Genomic DNA, 25875 nt, shown 5'->3' with positions numbered 1-25875 from the left:
GTGTTTTCTGCATCTCGCTCCTTTTTCTTTTATGTTTTTCGTTTGTCGCCTTCCTCGCATTCAAACCGATTCGAGCCGTGACGTCCAAAATGGCAGCCTAACGATGCATCACATGACTTGGTCACGTGGGTGAAAAACCTCAGTTGATTTGAAACATATTTTCATGTAAATATATATATAAAAAAAAGACAACAGATTTTTTTTATCTACTACAGCTCAGATTGCAGGAAAAGTGGTTTGTAAGGCCTTATTTTTCAAAATTTTCCAGACCCCCGGCTTCGGGCACCATCTTGTTTTCTGCTTTTTTGGTGACCACCCACTCTCATCCCTGATAAATGGAGTCCAACATTGTGATTCAAACCTTACGCGAAAACATAAAATACCGTAAAATACCAAATAATAGCCCGGGCGATTATTTGTCTCAATCACGTAAGAGACCCGGCGCGTATTAGAGACTAGGCGGCTATTTGGAACAGGCGATTAATTCCTTCTTCACAAACACCTTCCCCAAAATCTACCTCAAAACGGGGAAAAAATCATTCTCAGATAGGCCTACTTTTAACCAGTATAACTTACAGTTTGTTTAGAGTTAGATTACAGATAGCACGGTGCCGACTTCGGGGAATTTTGAAGACGCAGAATGCATCTTCGCATGGCACAGTCGGGGTGGATAAAGGATAAATCACACACCTTTTCCTGTTAATGACTAGTTAAGCGCATGCTTTACAAAATAATCAAGAAACCACACCATTGTCTGTGCGCAGCACTGTGATTTAATTACTCTGCAACGTTATGGTCACTTGCTATCACCCTCACCCATGCAGCCTCCACCCTTTGTGCTTCGCGATGTCTGTCAATCTGAAATTGCATGGAGGGCGCGACGTTGAAGCAACATAATTAGGGTGCGAAGTGTCAAACCAAAGGGTTTTTTCTTATGCTGAAAAATAAGTGACCTGCAGTGGCTACATACTGTCATCTTGCATCACGTTTCTCTCCAAGACGTCTCCCTGTTTGGCGGATATGAGCCTATTCCCCGAGTGAGTTGGTACGGTGGCTCGACCCCGTAGAAAACTTAAAGTTCGGATGAAAGTTAGTTGAATAGGTTACTGACTTGTAGGCCTACATGTTGCCTGCCTGACGCGTGCTTCTGCCCAACTTGCACGACAGATTACTTGTTGAAAAGGCCCCTTGGATTAGATTGGCCGCGAGCAGACTGAAATGCATGTTAGAACGCTCTCACCTTTTTTGTAAAGCGTCTTCCAGATCCGAATGGGTAAGGGCAAGTGAAATGGTATAAGGTCTTTAATAAAACTCAGTGTGTGCTTTGACGCATGCATTCGGCAATTTAGGTCGTTTAACAGAAGCAGCAGTCCAACCTTGGAAACCCGCAGTCCTCAATGTCACCACACACGCTGGCTTTCGTTGGGTATACCCAAAGGGGTGGCTAAGACATCTGTCAAAAGTTACGGAGTTGCATTCCTCAAGAAATATTACGGTAGACCAAGATTATAACATTGAAATGGCATGTTTATTATCACGTAACAAAATGTTGTAAACAGTATTATAGAAATAATTTCATTCATTCATTCATTCATTCATTCATATTGTTTCGGTAGAAAACTATGCAATGCAAAATCGTTTAAACACCAGAAAACCAGAAAAGTGCTGGGCCTCAAGATTCTAGATAGAACGTTCGGACGTTTTTTTTTTTTTTGTTTGTTTTTTTTTTAGACCCCGGCGAGTATTCGGAACCGGCCTTTATTTGTCACAACACACGCGTACACCCGGCCGTTAAAGGGAACTCGGCGGTTAATTGGAACTCGGCTATTATTTGGTATTTTACGGTAAGCGTTTTTTGGCAAAAAATGAACCTCATGGTGCCACCATTAGACTTTTGAATCTGGTCAAAACATTTTACAGGATGTCTTTATTGGTGAAAAGGAACACCCGAACAAAAATGCATCAGATTTTATGAAAGTGAGGGCAACTGATGCACCCTAGTACCTATTATTATTTTAAACTACGACTAATTTTACATAAAAGCAGTTTGACAGTCGAGCCGCTGGAGGATCCCTTTAAAGTCAGACACCCAGCACAGTCTGAAGGATCATGAAGTTCTCCGTCTGTGTGTTTCCAGATCACACGGATGCGGATCAGAGCATGGAAGGACACACTCCTGTGAGCTACTCTAACACTAATGAGAGATTTGGGGTGGCAAAACTTTTCCTCAATCACTTCTGACCAGCATCGTTTCTGTTTCAGGTTGCAGAAAATCCCCATGCAGAGTACGGGCTCACGGAAAACATCCAGGTATCAGACACGAGCAGAAGCGTAGCGCTGTTTAGTTGATTATTTCCCTCGAACAGCACATCCTCAAGCGTTCTGTTCCTCTGGCAGGGATTCGACACGCTGCTGTACCGTGCATCCGTTTACAGTTAAATCAAGACTTTAGCAGCGATGTGGTATGAATCGTGTGTAACTAACTCTGTGTACGGTTTGGATCTTATGATTGCTTTCCTTGTAGAGTCATGTGAAAAAGAAAGTACACCCTCTTTCAGTTACATGGTTTTTCCGATCAAGACATGGCCTAAAAAAAAAATCATCTGATCCTTACGAGGTCCTAAAATTACGCAAATCTGACCCCAGGTGTAAAGCAACACACAACAGGTTCCACCGTGTCATTATTTACTGTATTTAACGAAAATTAAGTGAAAATGCAGAATCCATGTGTGAAAAAGTAAGTACGCCATATGCAGAGACTCATGCTGTGTTCACACTTAAGGCCTCTGCATGCTCTTGCGACAAGGCTTTCGCAGATAGCTTTTCGCAGACAGTTGTAATTTATCGTTGAGCGGGGAGTAATAGGCGTGCGCGGTTATTCACCGCCACAACACAAGGGGGCGCGAAGTCGCGAAATCGCTAGGAGTAGTTGGTGGGTGTGGTTAGTGGAGTGTTTATCCTCCGGTTACTTATAATGACTAGAACTGGAGTCGTATAGATGTACGTACTTCCTCACTTCCTCAATCAACCGCTCTTCGTGCTGCTCCATCTTCACTCGTGTTTTTAAAAATGGCGGTCGTGAAAACAAACCAAACCGGGAAAGCAGGGAAGCGGAAGTGCGTGTACAGCGGATGTAGAGTGGACCAATCAGAGCCCTCTTGTCTGCGACGCTGTCTGCGAGGCTTCTGCGGTGGTCACAATTTTTGGGAGGTGCGCGCAGAGCGTCTGTGAAGGTGGGGGGGCTACGCAGACGCTATCTGCGACACTGTCTGCGAGGACTGGGTTGTCAGCATAAATTGGCCTTTATACCAGTACGATAGTGGTATAACTGTATCGATACAAAGTATACCGGTACAGTTTAGTGCGTCTGTCCACGCTAGCGAGAAATGTTTGCAGTTTTCTTTCACGGTAGTTGAAATGCGCATGCGCGAAATGTTTCCGTGGTTACCGAGTAACTTCCTTCTGAGAATATGGCGGATGAAACAACATGTGTGTGCTTTTTGTTGTCAATGTCCAGTCTGTATTTCTGGTCATTTATTCAGTCGATTTGTATAAAACGCGCGAGGCAGTTGAGAAAGAAACAAACGAATCTCCGTTCTTCACTATTTTATTCAGCGAAGACATCAATTGAGGTGTGTGACTTTGCGCATGCGCATTATATTTGTATCGATACAGAGCCGCTTCATCTGTCCACACTACAGCGAAGCGCTACAGTACCGATACGAAACCCATACATTTGTGGGTTTCGTACCGATACAGTTATACCGCTACAGTACCGGTATAGTTGCTAGTGTGGACAGGTGTTGCGGTACGAAAGTAGTTTCATATCGGTACAAAATCCCTAGTGTGGACAGGGTATCAGATTGTTTTGCAGGTCAAGGGGCCCACAAGGCCCCTCCTGGGAAAAAAACAGGGGCCCATTTCTACAATGGGGGGCCCAGTGATTATCCTTCAGTTGAAGCGAACCTAGTGAGTGAAGCGAGCCCAATGAACAGCTGGGGCAGCCCAGGGGCTGTTTTTTTTTTCTTCTCAATTCTGGGGTTTTTTTTTGGTATTAGAAGCCATATGAAGCAATGTAGATGACAAAAATCAATGCTTCAGCCAAATATATTGAGAGATTCAGGGATGTGATTTTTCCGCGAATTCGCGGAATTCCGCTTTTTTCACCTCAAAATTTGAAAAAAAAATTTTCCGATTTTTCGCTCAAAAATCCGCATTCGTATCCTATTCGTTCTGACTTTCGGTAATTCCGTCATTGAGATGAAACGAGGTACGTGATTGGCCCATCGCTCTGTAACAACCAATGAACGCGCTTGTTAGATAGCTGTGCGTAAGCTCGCTTCAAACAAAGAGTTGAAAGATGCAAATCGAGTTAAAGAAATCGACGGAATAGTGAAAAACAAGTTCCGCTGGGAATGGTTGGAGAAAGAGGTTGCTACAGACGTTGGACATAAGACTGTGAGACATTTGTTCAGCGATTTCGTTCTTTGGGGGAGGGCAGAGGTCTCTGGCTGTCAAGTTTGGGAATGCTGGGACCTCCCCTGCCCGAGCTACAAGCGTGCAAAGTCGGGCTGGAGCCCGGGATAGAAACGAAACCTAAGCGGAGCGCCGCGGCTCGCCTCGGGGTGAATTACGTCCCGAGGCGCGGGGCTAGCGCGCCCTGCCCGCGCTGGTTCTTTGGGGGGAGGGCAGAGGACTCTGGCTGTCAAGTTTGGGGATTCTGGGACCTCCCCTGCCCGAGCTACGAGCGTGCAAAGTCGGGCTGGAGCCCGGGATAGAAACGAAACCTAAGTGAGTGAACACTGGGGTTCTGAATATCCTTAAGGCCCTGTTTACATCATTTCGAATCAGCGGATCATCAGATTAACGTTTTTAAAACGATTCGCGTACACGCACAAAATTTCTGTGCCCGCAACAAAACCGTTCCCTGTGCACACAGCAACGCCAATACACAGATACGCTAATCACATGACTAATTAGACGGCACGTCACATGATCCCAGTGCATATCGGGCATGCGCAAGTCACTCACCACTTGCAAGTGGAAGGATGGCAAGCCTAAAGACCATTTTTTCATGGACGGATGACGAGGTCCAATTGTTACTAAACGTAACATTGGATTATAAAACAACGGTGTCGGCTCAGGGTGTGGACTGGAAAAGTGTCCAAACAAAATATGGGGACATACTGGGCCGTTTTTTGGACCACTACCCCTCGCCAGAGGATGCCCGCGCAAGTGGGAAAGACTTCCCTCACGCGAAGGAGGAGATGTCAAAAGGTACGCATTTTCCATCGACAAATAGCAGGAAGTGAACTCCGCGCCGTTTTTCAGCAGTCGCGTCACATGACCAACGTGGCATGACCAGCGCCAGCGAATCAGGAAGGTAGATGTCACAGTGACGTTGTCCAATGACGATGTCAGCTAGAGCTCAGCACTGCGTATCCTCGTTCCTCAATGTTTACACAGCACCGGATCAGATACGTACTGGGTTGAATACGTGGGCCCTGGTGGATTCAAGTTGCTCCGCCTGTGGAGTCGTTTCCCGGCGTTTTAATGTGCACGGACAGTGCATCCGCGACGAAAACGATACGGATACGGTCTAATGTAAACACCACCTAAGTGAGTGAACACTGTGGAGTTATGATTATCCTTAAGTGAGTGAACACTATAGAGTTATGTATATGAAGTTGACATTGTTAGAGTAGAAACTGCAGAAAAAAAGTGACTGATGTGCTGGAACTGGACATGGATGCTCGCATCTTTTTTTCTTTGAGAGTTCCTGAAGATTGTGGATGAATTCTTATGTTGCATCATGTTTGTTTGAAAAGGCACATTTAGGTATGTTCAACTTCTACAGTAATTGAAAGTATAAATTTTGTTTTTCCTTATGAGTGATTCCACGCTTATGGGTACTGAAATGGGGACATGAACTTATTTTTAAAAATTCACCTAAAACCATTTCTTTTTTTTACCATCAGGTCACAAAACATGTAATCTTTAATGAATGATATGTTAAAAGATAACTTTAATTTTCTGAGATGTAATAAAAACATATTTATATGCCAAAGTCAGAACGTAACAGAAGTGTTGTGGACATATATATTCTCAATTTTAACAATGTAGAATTACTTTTTGAAACATAGGAAGGTGATGTTTTAGCAAATATAATTAATAAACATGTGTAGTAGAATAAACATACACATTCTTTCAATAAGATTAACATGGTATATAGCTAGATTGTAATTAATTTGTAACAGACGCGAGATGGACAATCGTAACAGAAGTAATGTAACAGACATCATTTTGGAACTCATAGGCTTGACTTTGGCATATAAATATGTTTTTATTACATCTCAGAAAATTAAAGTTATCTTTTAACATATCATTCATTAAAGATTACATGTTTTGTGACCTGATGGTAAAAAAAGAAATGGTTTTAGGTGAATAAGTTCATGTCCCCATTTCAGTACCCATAAGCATGGAATCACTCTTTTATACAATTTTCTATTTATTCTAATGCAGATGATTTAATTTAGAATGACATTTTTAGGTTTCATGTTTTGGCTTTTTGTCAGTTAAGAATCACTGAATTTACTATAGGGGCTCAGAGTTGCATGTTGACCATTAAATTGGCTTGAATTTGTTAATCATGACAAGTGGTTTTTGTTTTTTTTGTTTTTTTTCTTGTGTGTTTGCTTGCCATTTTAGTACAATTATTAAGTCAGAAAACCCCAGAACCCAGGAGCTTCGGGGGGCTGCGGCCCCCAGACCCCCGGCTAAAATTTTCAGATAATTTCACCAGCCCCAAATCACATCCCTGGATATTGTTTAATCAGTGGCAATATTTTTGAATTCAACCACAGGCCACTATATATCACATCTACTAGTGCATCTCAAAAAATTAGAATACCATGAAAGTTCCTTATTTTCATAATTTAATTCAAAAAGCTAAACTTTCATATATTCTATATTCATTACATGTAAAGTGAAATATTTAAAGCCTTTTTTGTTTTACTTCTGACATTGTCTCTGGCTCAGGAGTAGCTTGATATTAGGAATGTGAAAGTTGTATCCCCTTTCTTGAAGATGTCTGTTCGTGATGGGTCTTGATACACTGACACCAGCCTCAGTCCACTCCTTGTGAAGCTCTCCCAAGTTCTTGAATCAACTTTTCTTGACAGTCCTCTCAAGACTGCGGCCATCCCTGTTGCTTGTGCACCTTTTCCAGCCACCCTTTTCAGCAATGACCTTTTGTGGCTTACCCTCCTTGTGGAGGGCATCAGCGATCATCTTCTGGACAACAGTCAAGTCAGCAGTCTTCCCCATGATTGTGGTTGTGTGTACTGAACTAGACCGAGAGATACACTGTGTTCATACTGTTTTACTCAAACTCGAAATGAAATTCTAATATTTTGAGATTTTTTTTTAAATGTTTTTGTACTGTATGCCATACTGATTAAAATTAAAATAGAAAAATGCTTGAAACATTTTAGTTTGTGTAATGAGTCTATAATATATAACATTTTCACTTTCTTAAATAACTGATAGAATATTGTGAAAAAGTTCAATATTTTCCAATTTTTTGAGATGCACTAGTATATTATCTCCTCCTTGTAAATTATAGCACAAGAATGGGTTTGTTTTTTGCATGCTGTGACGGTCTAATTCTGCTCGTCTCTAATCATCTCTACTTCTAATTTCATTAATTTATTTTATTAACTTGTTTTCAGTTTGGTGTAGGTCTACAGTAGTAGTAGTGGTTGCTGTTGTCGTAGTTGTTGTAAATCTAGTATGACTAATTACCTTGGGTATCAGGGGTATCAGTTTTTCAGGTGAATGTACTCTCTTTCTGCCGAAGAATGACAAAATGGATGTATTTTTTCTTTTTTTTTTCTTATCCATGTTTTCTTGTCTCTTTCGAATATTCATACATGGACCGTAAGACGCCACCTAGCGAAAGACTTGGATCAGGTTTTACTCGCTTGGGACACTACAAACAGGGCGGTGTAAATACACGAACAGGTCCGACGTATATTCAATATGGCGGCAGTCAAAACAAATTCATCCGATGCTGAAATCTGTTGAATATCCAGATAATTATGTTGGAAGTTGCATATTTGTGCAAGATTTTCGATATTGAAACCATGAAGTCAAGTAATACACCACGAAACGTTCCAAATGGGGTATAAAATGCTCGCGTCCATATTGGCCCCTGCCCCTCTCAACAATGCGTTCATTATTCGAAATAGTGCGTCTTAGACGCGGGCGTGCCAACAATCTGAGTCTCTGCATATGATTCAATAGCTTGTAGAACCACTTTTTGCAGCAATAACTTGAAGTAATTGTTTTCTGTATGACTTTATCAGTCTCACACATCGTTGTGGAGGAATTTTGGCCCGCTCTTCTCGACAGCATTGCTTCAGCTCATTCATGTTTGAGGGCAGTTGTTTATGCAGAGCTCTCTTAAGGTCTCACCACACCATTTCAATTGGCCTGAGGTCTGGACTTTGACTTGGCCATTCCAACACCTTGATTCTTTTCTTTTTCAGCCATTCTGCTGTAGATTCGCTGGTGTGCTTGGGATCATTGTCCTGTTGCATGACCCAATTGCGGCCAAGCTTTAGCTGTTAGACAGATGGCTTCACGTTTGCCTCTAGAATACTTTGGTATACAGAGGAGTTCATGGTTGACTCAATGACTGCAAGGTGCCCAGGCCCTGTGGCTGCAAAACAAGCCCAAATCATCAGCCCTCCACCACCGCGCTTGATGGTTGGTGTGAGGTGTTTGTGCCGATATGCTGTGTTTGGGTTTCGCCAAACATTTCCACTTTGGTCTCATCTGCCCAAAGTTCCAGAAGGCTTGTGGCTTGTTCAGATGCATCTTTGGAAACTGAAGCCGTGCTGTCACGTTCTTTTTAGATAGAAGAGGCTTTCTTCTGGCAACCCTTCCAAACAAGTCATACTTACGCAGTTTTTTTTTTTTAATTGTACTGTCATGAACTTTAACATGCTAACTGTGGCCTGTAGAGTCCTAGATGTAGTTCTTGGTTTTTTTTTGCAATTTCTCTGAACATTGCATGGTCTGACCTTGGAGTAAATTCGCTGGGACGTCCACTCCTGGGAAGACTGGCAACTGTCTTGAATGTTTTCCACGTCTGAATAATCTTTCTCACAGTAGAATGATGGTTTGGAAATGGCCTTATAACCCGTCCCAGACTGATGTGCAGAAACGATTGCTTCTCTAAGGCCAAGTTTACATTAGACCGTATCTGTCTCGTTTTCTTCGCGGATGCACTGTCCGTTTACATTAAAACACCGGGAAACGGGAATCCGCCAGGGTCCACGTATTCAATCCAGATCGTGTCTGGTCCGGTGCTGTGTAAACATTGAGAATACACGGATACTCTGTGCTGAGCTCTAGCTGGCGTCGTCATTGGACGTCGTCACTGTGACATCCACCTTCCTGATTCGCTGGCGTTGGTCATGTGACGCGACTGCTGAAAAATGGCGCGGACTTCCGCCTTGTATCACCTTTCATTAAAGAGTATAAAAGTATGAAAATACTGCAAATACTGATGCAAATACTGCCCATTGTGTAGTTATGATTGTCTTTAGGCTTGCCATCCTTCCACTTGCAAGTAGTAAGTGATATGCGCTGGGATCTCACACACAGCGGCTCAGTCCCGAATCACTGCTCGTGCGCTTCACTCGCGCGCTCTGTGAGCTGCGCAGGGCCGGAGTGCGCACCCTCCAGAGGGCACTCGCTGTTCAGGGCGGAGTGATTTGGAGCGCAGGATGCCTGCGGAGCTGAGCGTATCCGTGTATTGGCGTTGCTGTGTGTACGCGAATCGTGTATTGGCGTTGCTGTGTGCACGCTAATCGTTTTAAAAACGTTAATCTGATGATCCGCTGATACGGTCTAATGTAAACCCCACCTAAGATCGTTACTGATATCTTTCCTTTTTGGCATTATGTTAACATACACCTGAGTGCTCCAGACCAGCAAACTACTACTTTTTAAGACGTGGCTACACTTGCTGATGATCAATTAAATTAATTTGATCAACACCTGGCTGCTAACTGCCTTCGTAATTTCTATGGAAGCAGTAAGGGTGTACTTAATTTTTCTCACAGTGCTACTGCATTTTTGGCTTGCTTTGTCTTAAATAAATAATGACCGGGCGAATATGTCATTGGTCATCTGAGGTTGTATTTGCCTAATTTTAAGACCTGATAAGGACCAGATGTTTTATTACACTACCGTTCAAAAGTTTGGGGTCACCCAGACAATTTTGTGTTTTCCATGAAAAGTCACACTTTTATTTACCGCCATAAGTTGTAAAATGAATAGAAAATATAGTCAAGACATTTTTCTGGCCATTTTGAGCATTTAATCGACCCCACAAATGTGATGCTCCAGAAACTCAGGCCCTGTTTACATTATTTCGAATCAGCGGATCATCAGATTAACGTTTTTAAAACGATTCGCGTACACACACACAATTTCTGTGCCCGCAACAAAACCGTTCCCTGTGCACACAGCAACGCCAATACACGGATACGCTAATCACATGACTAATTAGACGGCACGTCACATGATCCCAGTGCATATCGGGCATGCGCAAGTCACTCACCACTTGCAAGTGGAAGGATGTCGTTGTAAAAAATGAAGTATGCCAGTCTGTTATCGGCGGTACTGGTACTACAATGACGCCTTTTTTACACCGTGTATGGCCTTCGTGTTTATGCTAGAAGGATCTAACAGTGTTCGGTACACTCTTCACCTCGCAGAACGGCCGTTTTTTGCGATTACAAGACTATTTAGTGCTACGGTAACCAACACACTTCCTGTATTGCTCATTCACTTAATGACTTCCTCAACACACTTCCTGTATTGCTCATTCACATGACCAACGTGGCATGACCAACGCCAGCGAATCAGGAAGGTGGATGTCACAGTGACGTTGTCCAATGACGACGTCAGCTAGAGCTCAGCACTGCGTATCCTCGTTCCTCGATGTTTACACAGCACCAGATCAGATACGTACTGGTGCTGCGTTCATGTGCGATGGGAAGATGATATTTTCCAGTTGGGAAGTGGTATTTACCAGTGTGTTGTGTTCATATGCTTTTGTTGTTGTTGACAAATTAAAGATGGTGGACCAGATTCAAGTTAGCAATAGTTAGTTAGCTATCGTTAGCAATAGCGTCTGCTCTGGATAGGTAAAAACAAACCATAACACATTTTTAAAGGAAACGGATTTCTAACGTATTATATTACACTTGTTAATGACGCAACATTGCATAGACACAAAAAACTACCCACTAGTACTAGTAAAAAAAACTTTAGTAGCGTACAATGCTTAACATTCAAGTGTCTTGTACCGCTCGCCGCCATGTTGAAAAGGTTAAAGTTCATCTCATCTCGGCAACTCGTGTATCAAAATTTTCTACGAGTTGCCCAGTGGAAAATACCACAAGAGGGGGCGTTCATGTGTGCAATCCATGTCGGCGTTTGGTATTTACCATAATTCCCATAGCACATGAACGCAGCATGGGTTGAATACGTGGGCCCTGGCGGATTCAAACTGTTCCGCCTGTGGAGTCGTTTTCCGGCGTTTTAATGTGCACGGACAGTGCATCCGCAACGAAAACGATACGGTCTAATGTAAACACCACCTAAATCTACTCAAAGGAAGGTCAATTTTATAGCTTCTCTAAAGAGCTCAACTGTTTTCAGCTGTGCTAACATGATTGTACAAGGGTTTTCTAATCATCCATTAGCCTTCTGAGGCAATGAGCAAACACATTGTACCATTAGAACACTGGAGTGACGCTACGTTCACACTGCAATGCTCAATTCAGATTTTTTTGTGAAATCCGATTTTTTTGTGAGGTCGTTCACATTAACAAATATATGCGACTTGTATGTGATCCTCAGTATGAACGAAAAGCGACCTAAAAGTGTTCCGCATGCGCATTGCAGGATACGACGGCGTCACACGCAGTGAGCATGGCCAGTGTTTACGGAAGTAAAACCGCCCGGTTGCGGTATGACTATGACCCATCCAATCTAGCTTGAATAGCTGCATCCCCCCAAATGGAAATCAGCTCCCTAACCTCTGCGTCCTTCCATTGAGAAGATTCAGAACCTTCACAGCCCGAAGCGTCCCTCGCATTGATGTCATGCGCAGGGGCGCAGATACGTTTTTTGAACTGGGGGGGACAAAAAACTGGGGGGGACAAAGCTGCCAGCAAACCAACCCCAACCCCGATATGCCTGTCAAACTTGTTGTTAGTAACCATAGCAACCAAGCTCGAGCTCGCAACCTGTGCAGTCTGCGCAGCTCAACCAACCGAATATCAGTCTTTGTTTTATGTGAGTTGTTGCAACTATGTATACACTGCTGTGCACCTCAATAAACCGAATGGTAATTAGTCTTTTGATTTTTCCGTGAGGTTTGCCTTATGCAAAGAAAGACAGCATAGACGTTTTTTCCTCCCTATAAGTGGGGGGGGACCGAACGAGGTGAATTTAAATATGACTCGTCCCACCCTCTATCTGCGCCCGTGATTATGCGCCATGTTGTAACTTTTTTTGAGAGACCCGCCGCCTACTTCAGCGCAGAATAGTGACGTTTGTGGCTTGTTGATGACGTGTAAGTCGGATGAATGCGACCTGGCGGTTCAGACTGAAGTCGCATATGAAAAGATCGGATAGGAATCGGAATTAGCACCACATATCCAAACGGCCTGGGTCAGATTTGAAAAAATCGGATCTGTGTCGTTCATATTGTCAATAAAAGATCGGATTTGAGTCACTTCAGCCTGCAGTGTGAACAGAGCCTGAGAGTTGCTGGAAATGGGCCTCTATACACCTATGGAGATATTGCACCAAAAACCAGACATTTGCAGCTAGAATAGTCATTTACCACATTAGCAATGTATAGAGTGGATTTCTGATTAGTTTAAAGTGATCTTCATTGAAAAGAACAGTGCTTTTCTTTCAAAAATAAGGACATTTCAAAGTGACCCCAAACTTTTGAATGGTAGTGTATGTCCTGACACTTAAAACCTAGACTTGAAAGAGGGTGTACTTTCTTTTTCACATGACTGTGTGTGTGTGTAGAGAATAGTGGAGAGCGAGAAAGCCAACGCTGACAAAGTGCCCAAACAGAAGGTGGACCTCCAGACGCTACAGACTCTCCCTACGCGAGCGTATCTGGATCAGACGGTGGTGCCCATTCTGCTCCAGGGCCTCTCGGTGCTCGCCAAGGAACGGTGCGTTTCAGCAGAGGCTCTGCTCAAGACCTCCAGATGGTTTTTAGGAGAAAGTAGTAGGAAGGATAACCTGCGATGATTGATTGATTCTGAAGAACTTGACACTTTTTTCCCCCTCCTTTTCTACAGGCCTCCAAATCCGATCGAGTTTTTAGCGACGTTCCTCCTGAAGAACAAGTCGCAGTTCGAGGACCGGAGTTAAGCTGCTGAAGGATCGAAATGCAACCATAACATGTCAGTCACTTGTCCTTACTGTTCACTAACTCTCTGTTCTGTTTTCTTCTTTTCTTTTTTAAACGCAATTAAAAATGTTACAGCAGAAACATAACGCTGACCAAGCTTCATTTCTCAGTTTAATAATTTATTATCCAGTTTGTCTGGGATGTTTACACTTTTTTTTTATTTATTCTCACGCAACATCAGTTTCACACGACAAACAGAAGCCGGTGAGGAAACCTCAGGTTATATACATGTGTAAATATACAAAAATCAACATCGGGTTGGTTTACACAAGAATCTAGAAAATGTGAGTGAGTACGTTCCTCTTGGGAATATCAACACACTCAGTTTCAGGGGAAAAACAAAAGTCTCAAAGCACCGCCTTCATCGTTCTGGTCATGTTTATCTTTCTGAACTCTAACAGCAGAAAAGAAGGAAAACAAAAAGCTCATTTATGACTGAATTGAAGTTTCGACCAATCAGTGGTGCTTAAGTTTGAACTCTTTAGAATTTTCTATATTTCTGCATAAATATGACCTAAAAGTAAATAAAGAGAACCCAGTTAAACAAATGAGACAAAAATATTACACTTGGTCATTTATTTATTGAGGAAAATAATCCAATATTACATATCTGTGAGTGGCAAAAGTATGTGAACCTCTAGGATTAGCAGTGAATTTGAAGGTGAAATTAGAGTCAGGTGTTTTCAATCAATGGGATGACAATCAGGTGTGAGTGGGCACCCTGTTTTATTTAAAGAACAGGGATCTATCAAAGTCTGATCTTCACAACACGTTTGTGGAAGTGTATCATGGCATGAACAAAGGAGATTTCTGAGGACCTCAGAAAAAGCGTTGTTGATGCTCATCAGGCTGGAAAAGGTTATAAAACCATCTCTAAAGAGTTTGGACTCCACCAATCCACAGTCAGACAGATTGTGTACAAATGGAGGAAATTCAGGACCATTGTTACCCTCCCCAGGAGTGGTCGACCAACAAAGATCACTCCAAGAGCAAGGCGTGTAATAGTCGGCGAGGTCACAAAGGGCCCCAGGGTAACTTCTAAGCAACTGAAGGCCTCTCCACCATCAGGAGAACACTGAACAACAATGGTGTGCATAGCAGGGTTGCAAGGAGAAAGCCACTGCTCTCCAAAAAGAACATTACAAGCTGCAGACAAGCAGCAAAGATCACGTGGACAAGCCAGAAGGCTATTGGAGAAATGTTTTGTGGATGGATGAGACTAAAATAGAACTTTTTGGTTTAAATGAGAAGCGTTGTGTTTGGAGAAAGGAAAACACTGCATTCCAGCATAAGAACCTTATCCCATCTGTGAAACATGGTGGTGGTAGTATCATGGTTTGGTCCTGTTTTGCTGCATCTGGGCCAGGACGGCTTGCCATCATTGATGGAACAATGAATTCTGAATTATACCAGCGAATTCTAAAGGAAAATGTCAGGACATCTGTCCATGAGCTGAATCTCAAGAGAAGGTGGGTCATGCAGCAAGACAACGACCCTAAGCACACAAGTCATTCTACCAAAGAATGGTTAAAGAAGAATAAAGTTAATGTTTTGGAATGGCCAAGTCAAAGTCCTGACCTTAATCCAATCGAAATGTTGTGGAAGGACCTGAAGCGAGCAGTTCATGTGAGGAAACCCACCAACATCCCAGAGTTGAAGCTGTTCTGTATGGAGGAATGGGCTAAAATTCCTCCAAGCCGGTGTGCAGGACTGATCAACAGTTACCGCAAACGTTTAGTTGCAGTTATTGCTGCACAAGGGGGTCACACCAGATACTGAAAGCAAAGGTTCACATACTTTTGTCACCCACAGATATGTAATATTGGATCATTTTCCTCAAATAAATGACCGAGTATAATATTTTTGTCTTGTTTAACTGGGTTCTCTTTATCTACTTGTGTGAAAATCTGATGATGTTTTAGGTCATATTTATGCAGAAATATAGAAAGTTCTAAAGGGTTCACAAACTTTAACAGTAGAGAGTATAATCACACACTGAAGTAGCTCCGATCGACGCTTCTCAAACGTTCTGTCGCGCAAAATAAATTCTCCACGCTCGTTAAATCCATGAACGCTATTGAGATGTTTCAAAAGATTTTCTTGGAGCCAGAGAACCTTCCGTTCCTGAAATTTCACCTCAGCGATGCGTTCGGTCCGAGTTGACTGATGCTCGGAACCCTAAATGTACGTCCTTTGATCACGCGGGTTGTGATTTATATCACTGCGACAAAATCGGAACACTGATGGATCGCTGGAGTGGTTTAGACCACAGCGCTGCTCAGTGCTCAATCCTGATTGGTTCATATTAACATATTCATTCGAATATGATCACGTTTCTATGGTAACGGTGTATACATGATGCTCCATGTGAGCAGTGCTTGCTGTTGATCTGGTGACGTTTTCTATCATTTACGGAAGGAGTCTTAAATTTTCTGACATCTTCAGGACTCGAGTGTCCGAGTCACTTCACGAAAGGCTGGTGATGTGACAGAACGACTGCAATAACGTGAGTGAGAGCTCTGTTTCCCAAACCTTTCAGTCTAAAGTTGTATTTGTTGACTGACTGCTGTGGCGCAAGAGGAATAAAACACTCCGGGACGAGCCGTTACTGCGAAACGATCTTTTACTTCGTCACCTTCAGCGTAGCCGATGATTTTCCGACAACAGCCTGACCCATGGCGTAGAGGAGAAAGAATAAATCCAGCACCTCGGCTGTAAATCAGATCGTTTGAGATTTGGATTAAAGGGTTCTTTATATTTCCTGTGTGCCTGAACAGCCGAGAGACCGGAAGCGTCCGTTTCAGTCTGTGAGCAACGAGCCGTGTAACAATCCATTTATAAAGAGAAGAAAAAGTGTAAGGAGTTAAACAAGGAACAAAGCTCGATCTTGTCCATCTTCTCGTCTGAGTTTTAGCCGAGTCTCCTCGTCGTCTTTTCACTTTTCCTTCTAACGTTCGAAAGATTGTTCGTTTAATTCAAAGTGCAGTTATGTTGAAGTAACTGGTTAATGATAACGATAAACCAGGGGGGTTGTTCCTGCTCACGCTGATTTAAAAAAAAAAAAAGGTCGAGCTCGTAAGCTATTAGACATAAAAACATACTGAAAATAGCAAAAAACGCACAGAAGAACACAGTGTTTGTGAATCAACTAAAATTTAAAGTAGTAAATAGTTCAGTTTTTCATGTAAGCTCTGAAAATAAAACGTCAATTACCAGAGTCATGGAAGCTTCGTGTCGTAAAAGTGCGACTCGTCGGCTTTGTAGCGCCGTTCAGAGTCTCGTACAGACGTGATCGTGATCGTTCCGATGGTGTTTTAAATATGTCGTGGTTTTGGAACCGTTATTGAATTTATTCATGATTTCTTAATCGATTTAATACAGTTAGAGTTAACACGACTTAATAATGCAGTCATGATGATGATTAATAATTCTACTGAGGTTATGGGTTCATTTTAAGAGCAGATCAGTTATTATTATTATTATTATTATTATTATTAAAGGAAAAGGCAACTTTTGTACAAAACCAGGTGTGTAATAGGAGAAAAACATGTACGTAATCAATTCCGTTAATTATTTCCATTATATATCGAACATGAAAAAATATTTTTAACTTTGAAATCATGAATTGACACAGAGGAGTTGAAGTTGGAGGAGGCAGCCATTTTGAGATTGTGGGCAACTATAAACCAATCAGAATCTTTCGTTAATGCGCCTCCCTCTGATCTGTGACGTCACTGGGCCCATGAAAACAGTGTTTACAGACAGATCACTGTGATTAGGAGTCCCGGCGGGTGGCTTGTATTCGATTCGTTTATATCCCGACCTTGTCAGCTGTCAGATTTATGTTCATGGACCCGGTAAGCTGGTAAATAATATTTATTTATTTTTTTCTTTACCAAATTCTAACAGAAAACGAGAGCGCCCGAAAGGGAAAACCGAGCCGAGCCGCTTCACGCATGCGCAGTAGGCTTGGTAGAACAAATCCAAATAGGAGTCATTCAGGATTCAGCCATGTTTTTGCTCCGTGTTTTTACTCGACCAAAGTTCTACAGTATTATGAGCTTTAAGTTGCATAAATAAAACCATTTGGTGAAACTTTGAAGAAGCGATTGTACTGGTTTTTTACCTTATTACCATGAAGCACTGAAGAGTTCTTTTCAGTGGTGGGCCGCATGACGTCGCGCAGTAGATCAATATGGTGGAACGCATCTTCGCTGAGCTCAGTGCAAGCCCAGATTATTAAAAGTTAAAAGATACTGTTATGCGGTCTGTTCTTTCTCTATAAATTCCATGATCGATTACTTTATATATTTATCTATCTATTTGTGGTGATTTTGTACAAAAGTTGCCTTTTCCTTTAACTAAGAAGCCAAAAACACTTCATGTGAAAATCATGTTTGTTTTTTCTTCGATAACCGTTTTGTCCAGCGCTAATCAGTTATAAAGGGCTGCGTGATGCTGAACGTGTAGCTTAAAGCCTAGGTCACAACCGGACGTACGATTTTTGGCATTTCCCAAATCGCTGCGGTTTTTTTTGTTTGTGGAGAAAGACGCGCGTTGGCCGTAAGTTTGTCTTGCAACCTGGAAAAAACCGTAAGCGCCCGTAGAGTTTGTTTGACATGACAAAGAACCTCTGCGGCCGGTCTGCGGCTCGAAAATCAGCACGTCATACGCGCGCCCTCCGTGCGTTTCTTGCACGTAGACCGGCCGTAGGAGCACGTACGGCCGGTTGTGACCGAGGCTTTAAATAGACTTCCGCGGTTTCTTGGCTACGTTCGTGTCGTAGCTCCGTTACGGTTGTGTACGGTTTGATTTCGCCTTTCAATTCTTTCCAAGTTTTTCAGTAGAATCTTGCACGATGCCATTTTATTGACCTTTTTAAACCTAAAAATGAATAAACAAACAACAACAGGCTTAAGAAACTGGTCGTAGGTTTCATTCTTCATTTTCTGACATTTGTGCAAAAAAAAAAAAGCAGCAGCTTCTGACTTTAAATCTGAACACAAAATAATAAATGCTTTAAAGAGCGTATGGGAAGCTCAGAAAGAAAGCTCGGCGCTGAAGCACCTTCACACCGAACATCTAACTCTGAAGGGTGAGGTGCTGCTTCTCGTATCCGGTTATCAATCCGAATCTGAAGGGCGAGATCTGATCCCGGATCGACTTATTCTAAAAATCATCAGGGCTGCAGACGTGATGTGACGCCGGCCACGTCTACATGAGCGACCGGCGACGGTGACGGCAATCACCAGCTCGTCCTGCCTCCAGTGCTCTCACGTTGACGTACGAGGGTAAATAAAAGGCTTTGTAGTAGTTCTCACATTGACGGGTGTGTCGTTATGGCTTGGCGGCGATGGCGGTGTCGAGTCTCCGGGATCAGATGTAGTACTGATGAGCTGCCAGGCTGTCCATGAACGGCTGCACCAGGTTGTCGGTGGAGAAGTAGAAGATGAGTCCGAAGGCGATGGAGATGGGCAGAGCCGGGAGAGCTTTCTTAAAGATGGCCAGCAGCAGGAGAGTCAGGCACAGACCCTACGGAGAGACGAGCGAAAGTACCGCACACGGTCGCAGCACAGCAGTGTGTGTGTGTGGGGGGGGGGGGGGGTTACTCACGATCAGGATGGCGACGAAGCAGGCGAGCGTGGTGTTCCAGTCTCCGCCTATCGCTGCCGCCTTCCCCACCAGAACACTGTAGAAGATGAAGTCTCCTAATCCGAGCTTCACGCCCCCTACACGCACATTTAGGACTACGATTACACCATGATCACATGACCACAGGAATATCCTGTTTGCCTGCCAGCTGACATTATTTCTGTCAATGAAGAAGAAAAAAACAAACACCCCACTTACTGTCTTCCTCCTGGTCCTCCTCCACAGAGTGGCTCCTGCTCTGCCCATGCAATGTCTGACTCTCAGGCTCCGCCCCTTCCCTTTCCAAAACCCCGCCCTCATTCTGAAGCACTTCCTCATCTGAAGAACAGATTAAACACAGAACTGAAAGTTAAACACGTGGTCGTGTTTCTGGTGTGTGAACCAGAGCCTGAGTCACAAATCCAGGGGTGATAGCGTTCCGGCGCCGCGCCGGATTTCCGGCGTACCGTCGCTGGGGAAAAAAAAAAAATCTAGTTCGCCCATTGTCCTGTGTCATTCTGAGATGCGCAGATAGACAGTAAAGGGAATTCCGAATTCCCTTTACTGTCTATCTGCGCATCTCAGAATGACACAGGACAATGGGCGAACTAGATTTATTTATTTTTTTTCCCCAGCCACGGTACGCCGGAAATCTGGCGCGGCGCCGGAACGCTATCACCCCTGCAAATCACATCCGACAACGTTCATGAACAAACGCTAACACGTAGCACGTCATACACGACGTTTATCTGCGCTTAGAGAGTCAGGATGCGTTTTATTTATTTAATATACAGAAGCTCCAAACAACACGTTGTGGAAAAAAAGTGCTTAATATCTTATTGTTGTACCTTCAAATAGAACTGAAGTCATTTTTAAACTTGCTTTATTTCTTAATTAATGTGTTATTCAATTACATTTTCGGTTTTAGTAACCTTATATCGTGACTCGTATTGGCAACTAATCGCAATTAAATGATACTTATCGGCCTATTCGGTTTTTAGCCGTGTTGAATTTAGTTCATTTGGTCCACGGCAGGCGTCGCTTATCCGCGCGATCTTCACGAGACTTGTGCGAGACTTCGAAACGTGAAGAAGTGTCAGCGCCGCCATTTTGAAAACTGTTTTCCAAACGAAGTATTGCACAAAAACAAGTTTAAATGACGATTACTGCCGACTTTTTTCAAACTTTCCTGATTGCTATCAAAACAAAACAAAAAAAACTTCCGGCTTGATTACGTCAGCATTCGAAAGAGGATGTGCGCGTCTTTTGACGACGTTGGCAGATGTTGGTCGCTTTGAACTCTCTTTCAAAGAAGAAAGTATTCAGGCTTGATTTAAAAAAAAAAAACTAACTAGATAGAACTCTACGCCAAACGGCCTCCGCCTGGTAGACTACACGCCTTATTAAGTTGTGATTTAGGGATGGACATTTGACCTCACAGTAATCTTGACCTGTGACCTTTTAACCTCAAAATCTAATCAGTTCATGTTTGTCCCAAAGCACACAAATGGTGAAAGTTTGGTGAAATTCCTTTCATTTGCCTTGGAGATATTGTGTTCACAAGGCTTCGGGACGGACGCACACACGGACAACCTGAAAACATAATACCTCCTGCACCTTAAGGTGGCGGAGGCATAAAAAAAAAAAAAAAGAAGTGAAAGCTGCAGGTACTTTGTATTGATTAATGTGGGAAATGCGCTCAGTATAATATGGATTTATCACAAAAACACACGCATGGATTTATTATTTTGAACGAAAACCCACCAGCCGACTGATCCGGCACGTTTTAATTGTGCGACAGTAATGACGTAAATACCAGCGTGACGGAGTAGTGTCCGAAAGAGTTTGTTCATTTTACCAATGAGCTCACTGTATAGTCCTCTATACAGTAATTCCCTATACAGGGAGTAGGGAACGAGTGAGCGATTTCAGACACAGGGTTTGATTTCCGCTGTACGTTTTACTTCCGTCCTACGATGTCTCTCTTTCTCTTCCTGGTTTTGACTTCATCTTTCTCTACTTGGTTAAAGTGCATAGTATGGGTAAATTCAGGAGCAAGATCAACGTAATTCTCCTATTTTATATTAAATTTTGGTCGAATATCTGTAACATTCTGCATTCTCTGCAATTTTTTTTACCTTGCGCAATACCAGAAAAATTCAGTTGAAATCGAGCCATTTGAGGCGAATTGGTCCGCCTCTGAAAAAACTTGGCGTTTGGATTTCCTGGGAAACATTGATTTTCTTGACGTCGCGTGCGGGACGCCTCCCTCTGAATCCTACGTCAGCGCTGGTTTGTTTATGAGAAAACGACCTGGTGGTTTTCTGCAAATTTCTTCAATGTTATCGCATAATTATTAAAATGGTTAACAGATGTATCGTAGGAGGGTGTAGCAACACCAATCTTGATGGGATTAGTACTCATCGTTTCCCAAAAGACCGGACAATGAGAGAGAAATGGGAGCGCTTCGTACGAGGCACCCGGAAAAATTGGCGACATGCTACAGACTACAGCATTATTTGCGGTGCTCACTTCACAACGACTTTGAGAACTATTTGCAGTGGGAAATGGGCTTCAAGAAGCAACTTAATCTGAAAAAAGTTCCATCTGTCAGAATGCCCAAAGCAACGCTGTCTCCATCCGTGTCAGCGTCACCAAAGCAGCCAGCCGTGTTCGTCTCCTCTGACAGAAGGCGAAATGCCGCATCCGCTGAGGCCCTCGAACCCGAGGACCAAGCAGAGCCGAGAAAAAGACCAAGAAAATCAGCAATTCACAAGTTGACTGTTGCCAGGGTAACAAATAATTCTGACATCTCATTATATTCTTCATCCAAAGGTGAAGTAACATTGCGCTCAGGTGACAATTCCATATTTCCATGCAAGATCGCTAGCTGCTGAACTCGGTCTACACAGGCTGTGCACTGAAACCGTGCAAGCTCCGCAGCCCGCTGGCGCTTCCGCAGGCGACGTCACAAATCTGGCTCCACACTTTGGGACTTTTATTTTATTTTATTTTATTTTTTTCTATTGTAGACAGATGGCCTTGTGCAGAATTACCCTCCTGGATGAGTGTGTAAAGGGAAAAAAAAAAATGAAATTGGTCCAGGATGTGCACTTTAACTTGTTCTGACATCTTTTTAAAGTTTGTATTAAAGTTTGTAAAAATGATGATTATTGTGTTGCGCTGTTTGAGTTGTTCTCGATGGAAAAACTTGATAAATATGAAATTATCTGGAAACAAAAATAAGTTATGTAGGCGAGCTCGCGCTTCTAGTTCCCGCCAAAATCAAACAGCCAATCAGAATCGTGGGGACGGACGGACGGACACAGCTGGGCTCCCTGCGTGTCCGTGAAAAATCAACTTGACGGGTTACCAGATTTTCTTAAGTATGGAGCGCCGCTAAAAAGAAAATCACACGTTGGCTTGAAGATATGAAGTTTATCTTCTCGTGTTGAAAAACTTGCATTTTTCATATGAAATACATCTGAGTGACATATTTAAATAATATTGGCTGGATTTTTTTCGTGGTCTATCAGGTATATTCCATTCAGAGAGCATGATACTGAACGAACAAGTCGAAGACGGGTAGCTGAATGGAATATATCTGATAGACCAGGAAAAAAACCCAGCCAATATTATTATTATCCGTACATACACATTCCTTTTGGGTGTTCAACGCGTCTTTCTCTTTCAAAATCTTCCGTATTTAACAAAGCAAACCTAGCGGCCCTGTTCATTAGTGTGCTTGCTCAAGCACGCAGCAGCCGAAGGCCAAACCAAGCGCACTATTGTTCTTCTTAAGTTTACTTATTCTGCCTTATTCCGACACGTTTTTTTGGATCCACTCCTCCTCCTAGGGTGTTCGAGATAGAGACACCATTCCAACTCTGAGACGTCTGGCCCGAAGTGGTGTAGTGTGCTTGTATACAGCTTTTGGATCAACGCGCCCGTTCTCTTGTTCTTGTCGTTTTTCTTTTGTTTATTTCCCATAGAGAATGAATAGGGCTCATGAATCGAATCGTCCTACTCGGACACGCTCCATCGCAGATGCACCAAACCTTATGTGATACTTCAGGCCAACTCCCCCGACACATACATGCAATCGGTTCTGACCCGCGCTCATATTTTTCCTTTCTTTTTGCTCATCCCTTTTTCCTCCATAGGCTTGCATTGATTTTTGGCCCCATTGAAAATGAATGGTGTTTCAGGAGAAAAACTTTCACTCTCCATCAATTTTTTTAACCAAGTGACCAAACTTCAAGAAACTTCACTTGATGCCTCAGGCCAAGTCCCCGCACAGATCCATCCCCTCATCTGAGACCTGCACTCGTCTTTGTCTTGCCTTTCATCCGTCCATTTTTTTCTCCATTTTGCCGCTAATCAGTGGAAGCTTGACTGAGTCATTCCTCCCTTCCCCCATAGGTGATGACGCATTTGGCAAGGATCTGCTCATCTGAGACTTTGACAGCAAATCAACTTCAACTCAATGGCCACTTTATTAGGAATACTTACAAGCACACACGATAGCAATTAGCATATAAGCATTCACGTGTTACCATGCTAGCTGTTAGCATGTTACCCATTACGATATCATGCGAGTTGTTAGCATGTTCACCATTAGCATGTTATCATAAGATCTGTTAACATGTTAGGATTAGCATGTTTGCTGTTAGCGAGTTCGCCTGAGCATGTTAGGATGCTAACTGTTAGCATGTCACCCTCAGCGTGTTAGCATGCTAAAAGTTAACATACTAGCCATTAGCATGTTAACCTGTTAGCTGTTAGCATGATAGCTGTCAGCATATTAGCCTTAGTGTTAGAATTTTAACAAATAGCATGTTAATCATTAGCATGTTAGCATGCTAACTGTTAGCATGTTGGCATGCTAGTTTTTAGCATGATAGCTGTTCTGCTACAGCTCAGCAAGCTCACTTTGCATTTTCTCTGCGGAAATGCAGTCTAGTTTATTTACAAATTGTCCCAGTCGCTCACTCGCTAGCGCAGAAGTTTTACGTCTCCGACGTGTAATGTCTTGTTGTCTTGACAACCGTGCAATATCGTAAACCATATTCAACACTCATTCTCCATTGGGTAGAGTGACGTAATACACGTAGGATAAGCGACATGCTAACAATATTGCATGCTATTGAACCAAATGAATGAAACACGCAAGAAGGGAATAGAACACACGTTTTTATTCCGTCGAAAAAGCGTCCTGGATGTATAATACTTCCTGATATTTCACTCTGATGACGTCACTCCCAGTGTTTTCCCGCCAAGTTGTCAAAATGGCGAGCCAGTTCAGAATTACAATTCTTTTCATTAACTTGTGTATTTTTTTTTCCTCGATGTGTCAATGCTCACTCTTGAATATATACACTCGCCACTCGGAGATAACCTTCATATCTTCGCACCACAGTGTAATGTAATATCCTCTCTCTCTCTCTCTATATATATATATATATATATATATATATATATATATATTTCGTAACTTATTACAACAAATTATTTTAACACATCACAACTGCAACTAATTATCTCATTAACACAGCTTCTCATTATTTCAGCTTGTCTTCTTTCAACTTAACTCGTTATATATCGACAGCAAATCAAATTTAAAACAGCACATTATTTCAACTTAACTCATCAATTTAATATCGGGTTATTTTAACTTAACATCCTTTTTTCAACTCAGTATCTCTTTTCTTTTTCCCAAATTAATATCTCGTTCGTTTGTTTGTTTTTCAGCTTAAGATCTCTGAGGAAATTTTTCTCAACTTAATATCTCTTTATTTTAACACCACAGCTAATAATTTTAATCTCGCTATATTTAAACTTAATATCTTTCCCCCCAAAACTAATAACTCCATTTTATAATCTCTCATCTTATTGTTTGAACTTCGTGACCCATTATTTTAACAGATAAATGTCAAATTCAAACTAGACTGCATTTCCGCAGAGAAAACGCAGCATGCTTGCTGAGCTGTAGCAGAACAGCTATCATGCTAGCATGCCAACATGCTAATGCTAACAGCTAGCATACTAGAGTGGAGGAGCTCCTTATGACATCACTCCAAAGTTCTACCCATTCATTTCAATGGCACGGAATTTTGCCGAAAAACGGGAATACCGAACGAACGACAAGGGGTAGTGCAACCGTTTTAACAAGCACGCCATTCCAGATCGGGCCCTACGTTTCAGCGTTGGAACGGTGTCTATCTCGAAAGCCCTAGGAGGAGCAGTGGATCCAAAAAATGGGTGAAATGGAATAATAATAATAATAAAAATAAAACTTAAGAAGAACAATAGTGTGCGTTTGCAAGCACACTAATAATCACAACGAGATCTAGAACTATAACAATGTTAGCAGTTGAAACCCTGACCATGACCACGAATGTGAGAGATTTTATTGGATTAGACGCGTCCGTGTCTACAAAATCCCACTTAAACAACATCTGGGTTACTTCCTGTTTGGGAAACAGCATTTTATTTAAAGAAAAAAAAAAAAAAAAAGGAGTCTTGTTGATAGATTGGGTCAAATTAACGAGAGAGTAAGTCGCAATAATCAGAGGTGTCAAGTAACGAAGTACAAATACTTCGTTACTTTACTTAAGTAGAAATTTTGGTACTTTCTACTTTACTGGAGTAATAATTTTTCAACCTACTTTTTACCTCTACTCGTTACATTTTCAAGCATTTACTTTTACTTCGTTACGCTT

General features: G+C 42.4%; 2 protein-coding genes across 3 annotated transcripts in view; one reads left to right on the top strand and one right to left on the bottom strand.

Annotated features, from left to right (window-relative positions):
- Positions 1 to 13608, top strand: part of dpy30 (dpy-30 histone methyltransferase complex regulatory subunit) — a 31577-nt gene extending 17969 nt beyond the window's left edge. Inside the window, exons 2-5 of the mRNA XM_060899125.1 lie at positions 2138 to 2178; positions 2263 to 2310; positions 13129 to 13280; positions 13410 to 13608. Of these exons, the coding sequence (XP_060755108.1) occupies positions 2138 to 2178; positions 2263 to 2310; positions 13129 to 13280; positions 13410 to 13482 (314 nt within the window). The 3' untranslated portion in view covers positions 13483 to 13608. The remainder of the gene's footprint in view (positions 1 to 2137; positions 2179 to 2262; positions 2311 to 13128; positions 13281 to 13409) is intronic.
- Positions 13609 to 16004: 2396 nt separating this feature from the next.
- The window catches only part of psen2 (presenilin 2), a 54002-nt gene continuing 44131 nt past the window's right edge, over positions 16005 to 25875 (bottom strand). For both annotated transcript variants that reach the window (XM_060899123.1, XM_060899124.1), the window contains exons 9-11: positions 19373 to 19492; positions 19136 to 19251; positions 16005 to 19054 (exon numbers count right to left, since the gene is read on the bottom strand). In XM_060899123.1, the coding sequence (XP_060755106.1) occupies positions 18899 to 19054; positions 19136 to 19251; positions 19373 to 19492 (392 nt within the window). In that variant the 3' untranslated portion in view covers positions 16005 to 18898. The remainder of the gene's footprint in view (positions 19055 to 19135; positions 19252 to 19372; positions 19493 to 25875) is intronic.

The sequence above is a fragment of the Neoarius graeffei genome, chromosome 18 (assembly GCF_027579695.1).
Source record: "Neoarius graeffei isolate fNeoGra1 chromosome 18, fNeoGra1.pri, whole genome shotgun sequence".
Classification (NCBI taxonomy): Eukaryota; Metazoa; Chordata; class Actinopteri; order Siluriformes; family Ariidae; genus Neoarius; species Neoarius graeffei.
This window is presented reverse-complemented; position numbering and strand designations above follow the sequence as displayed.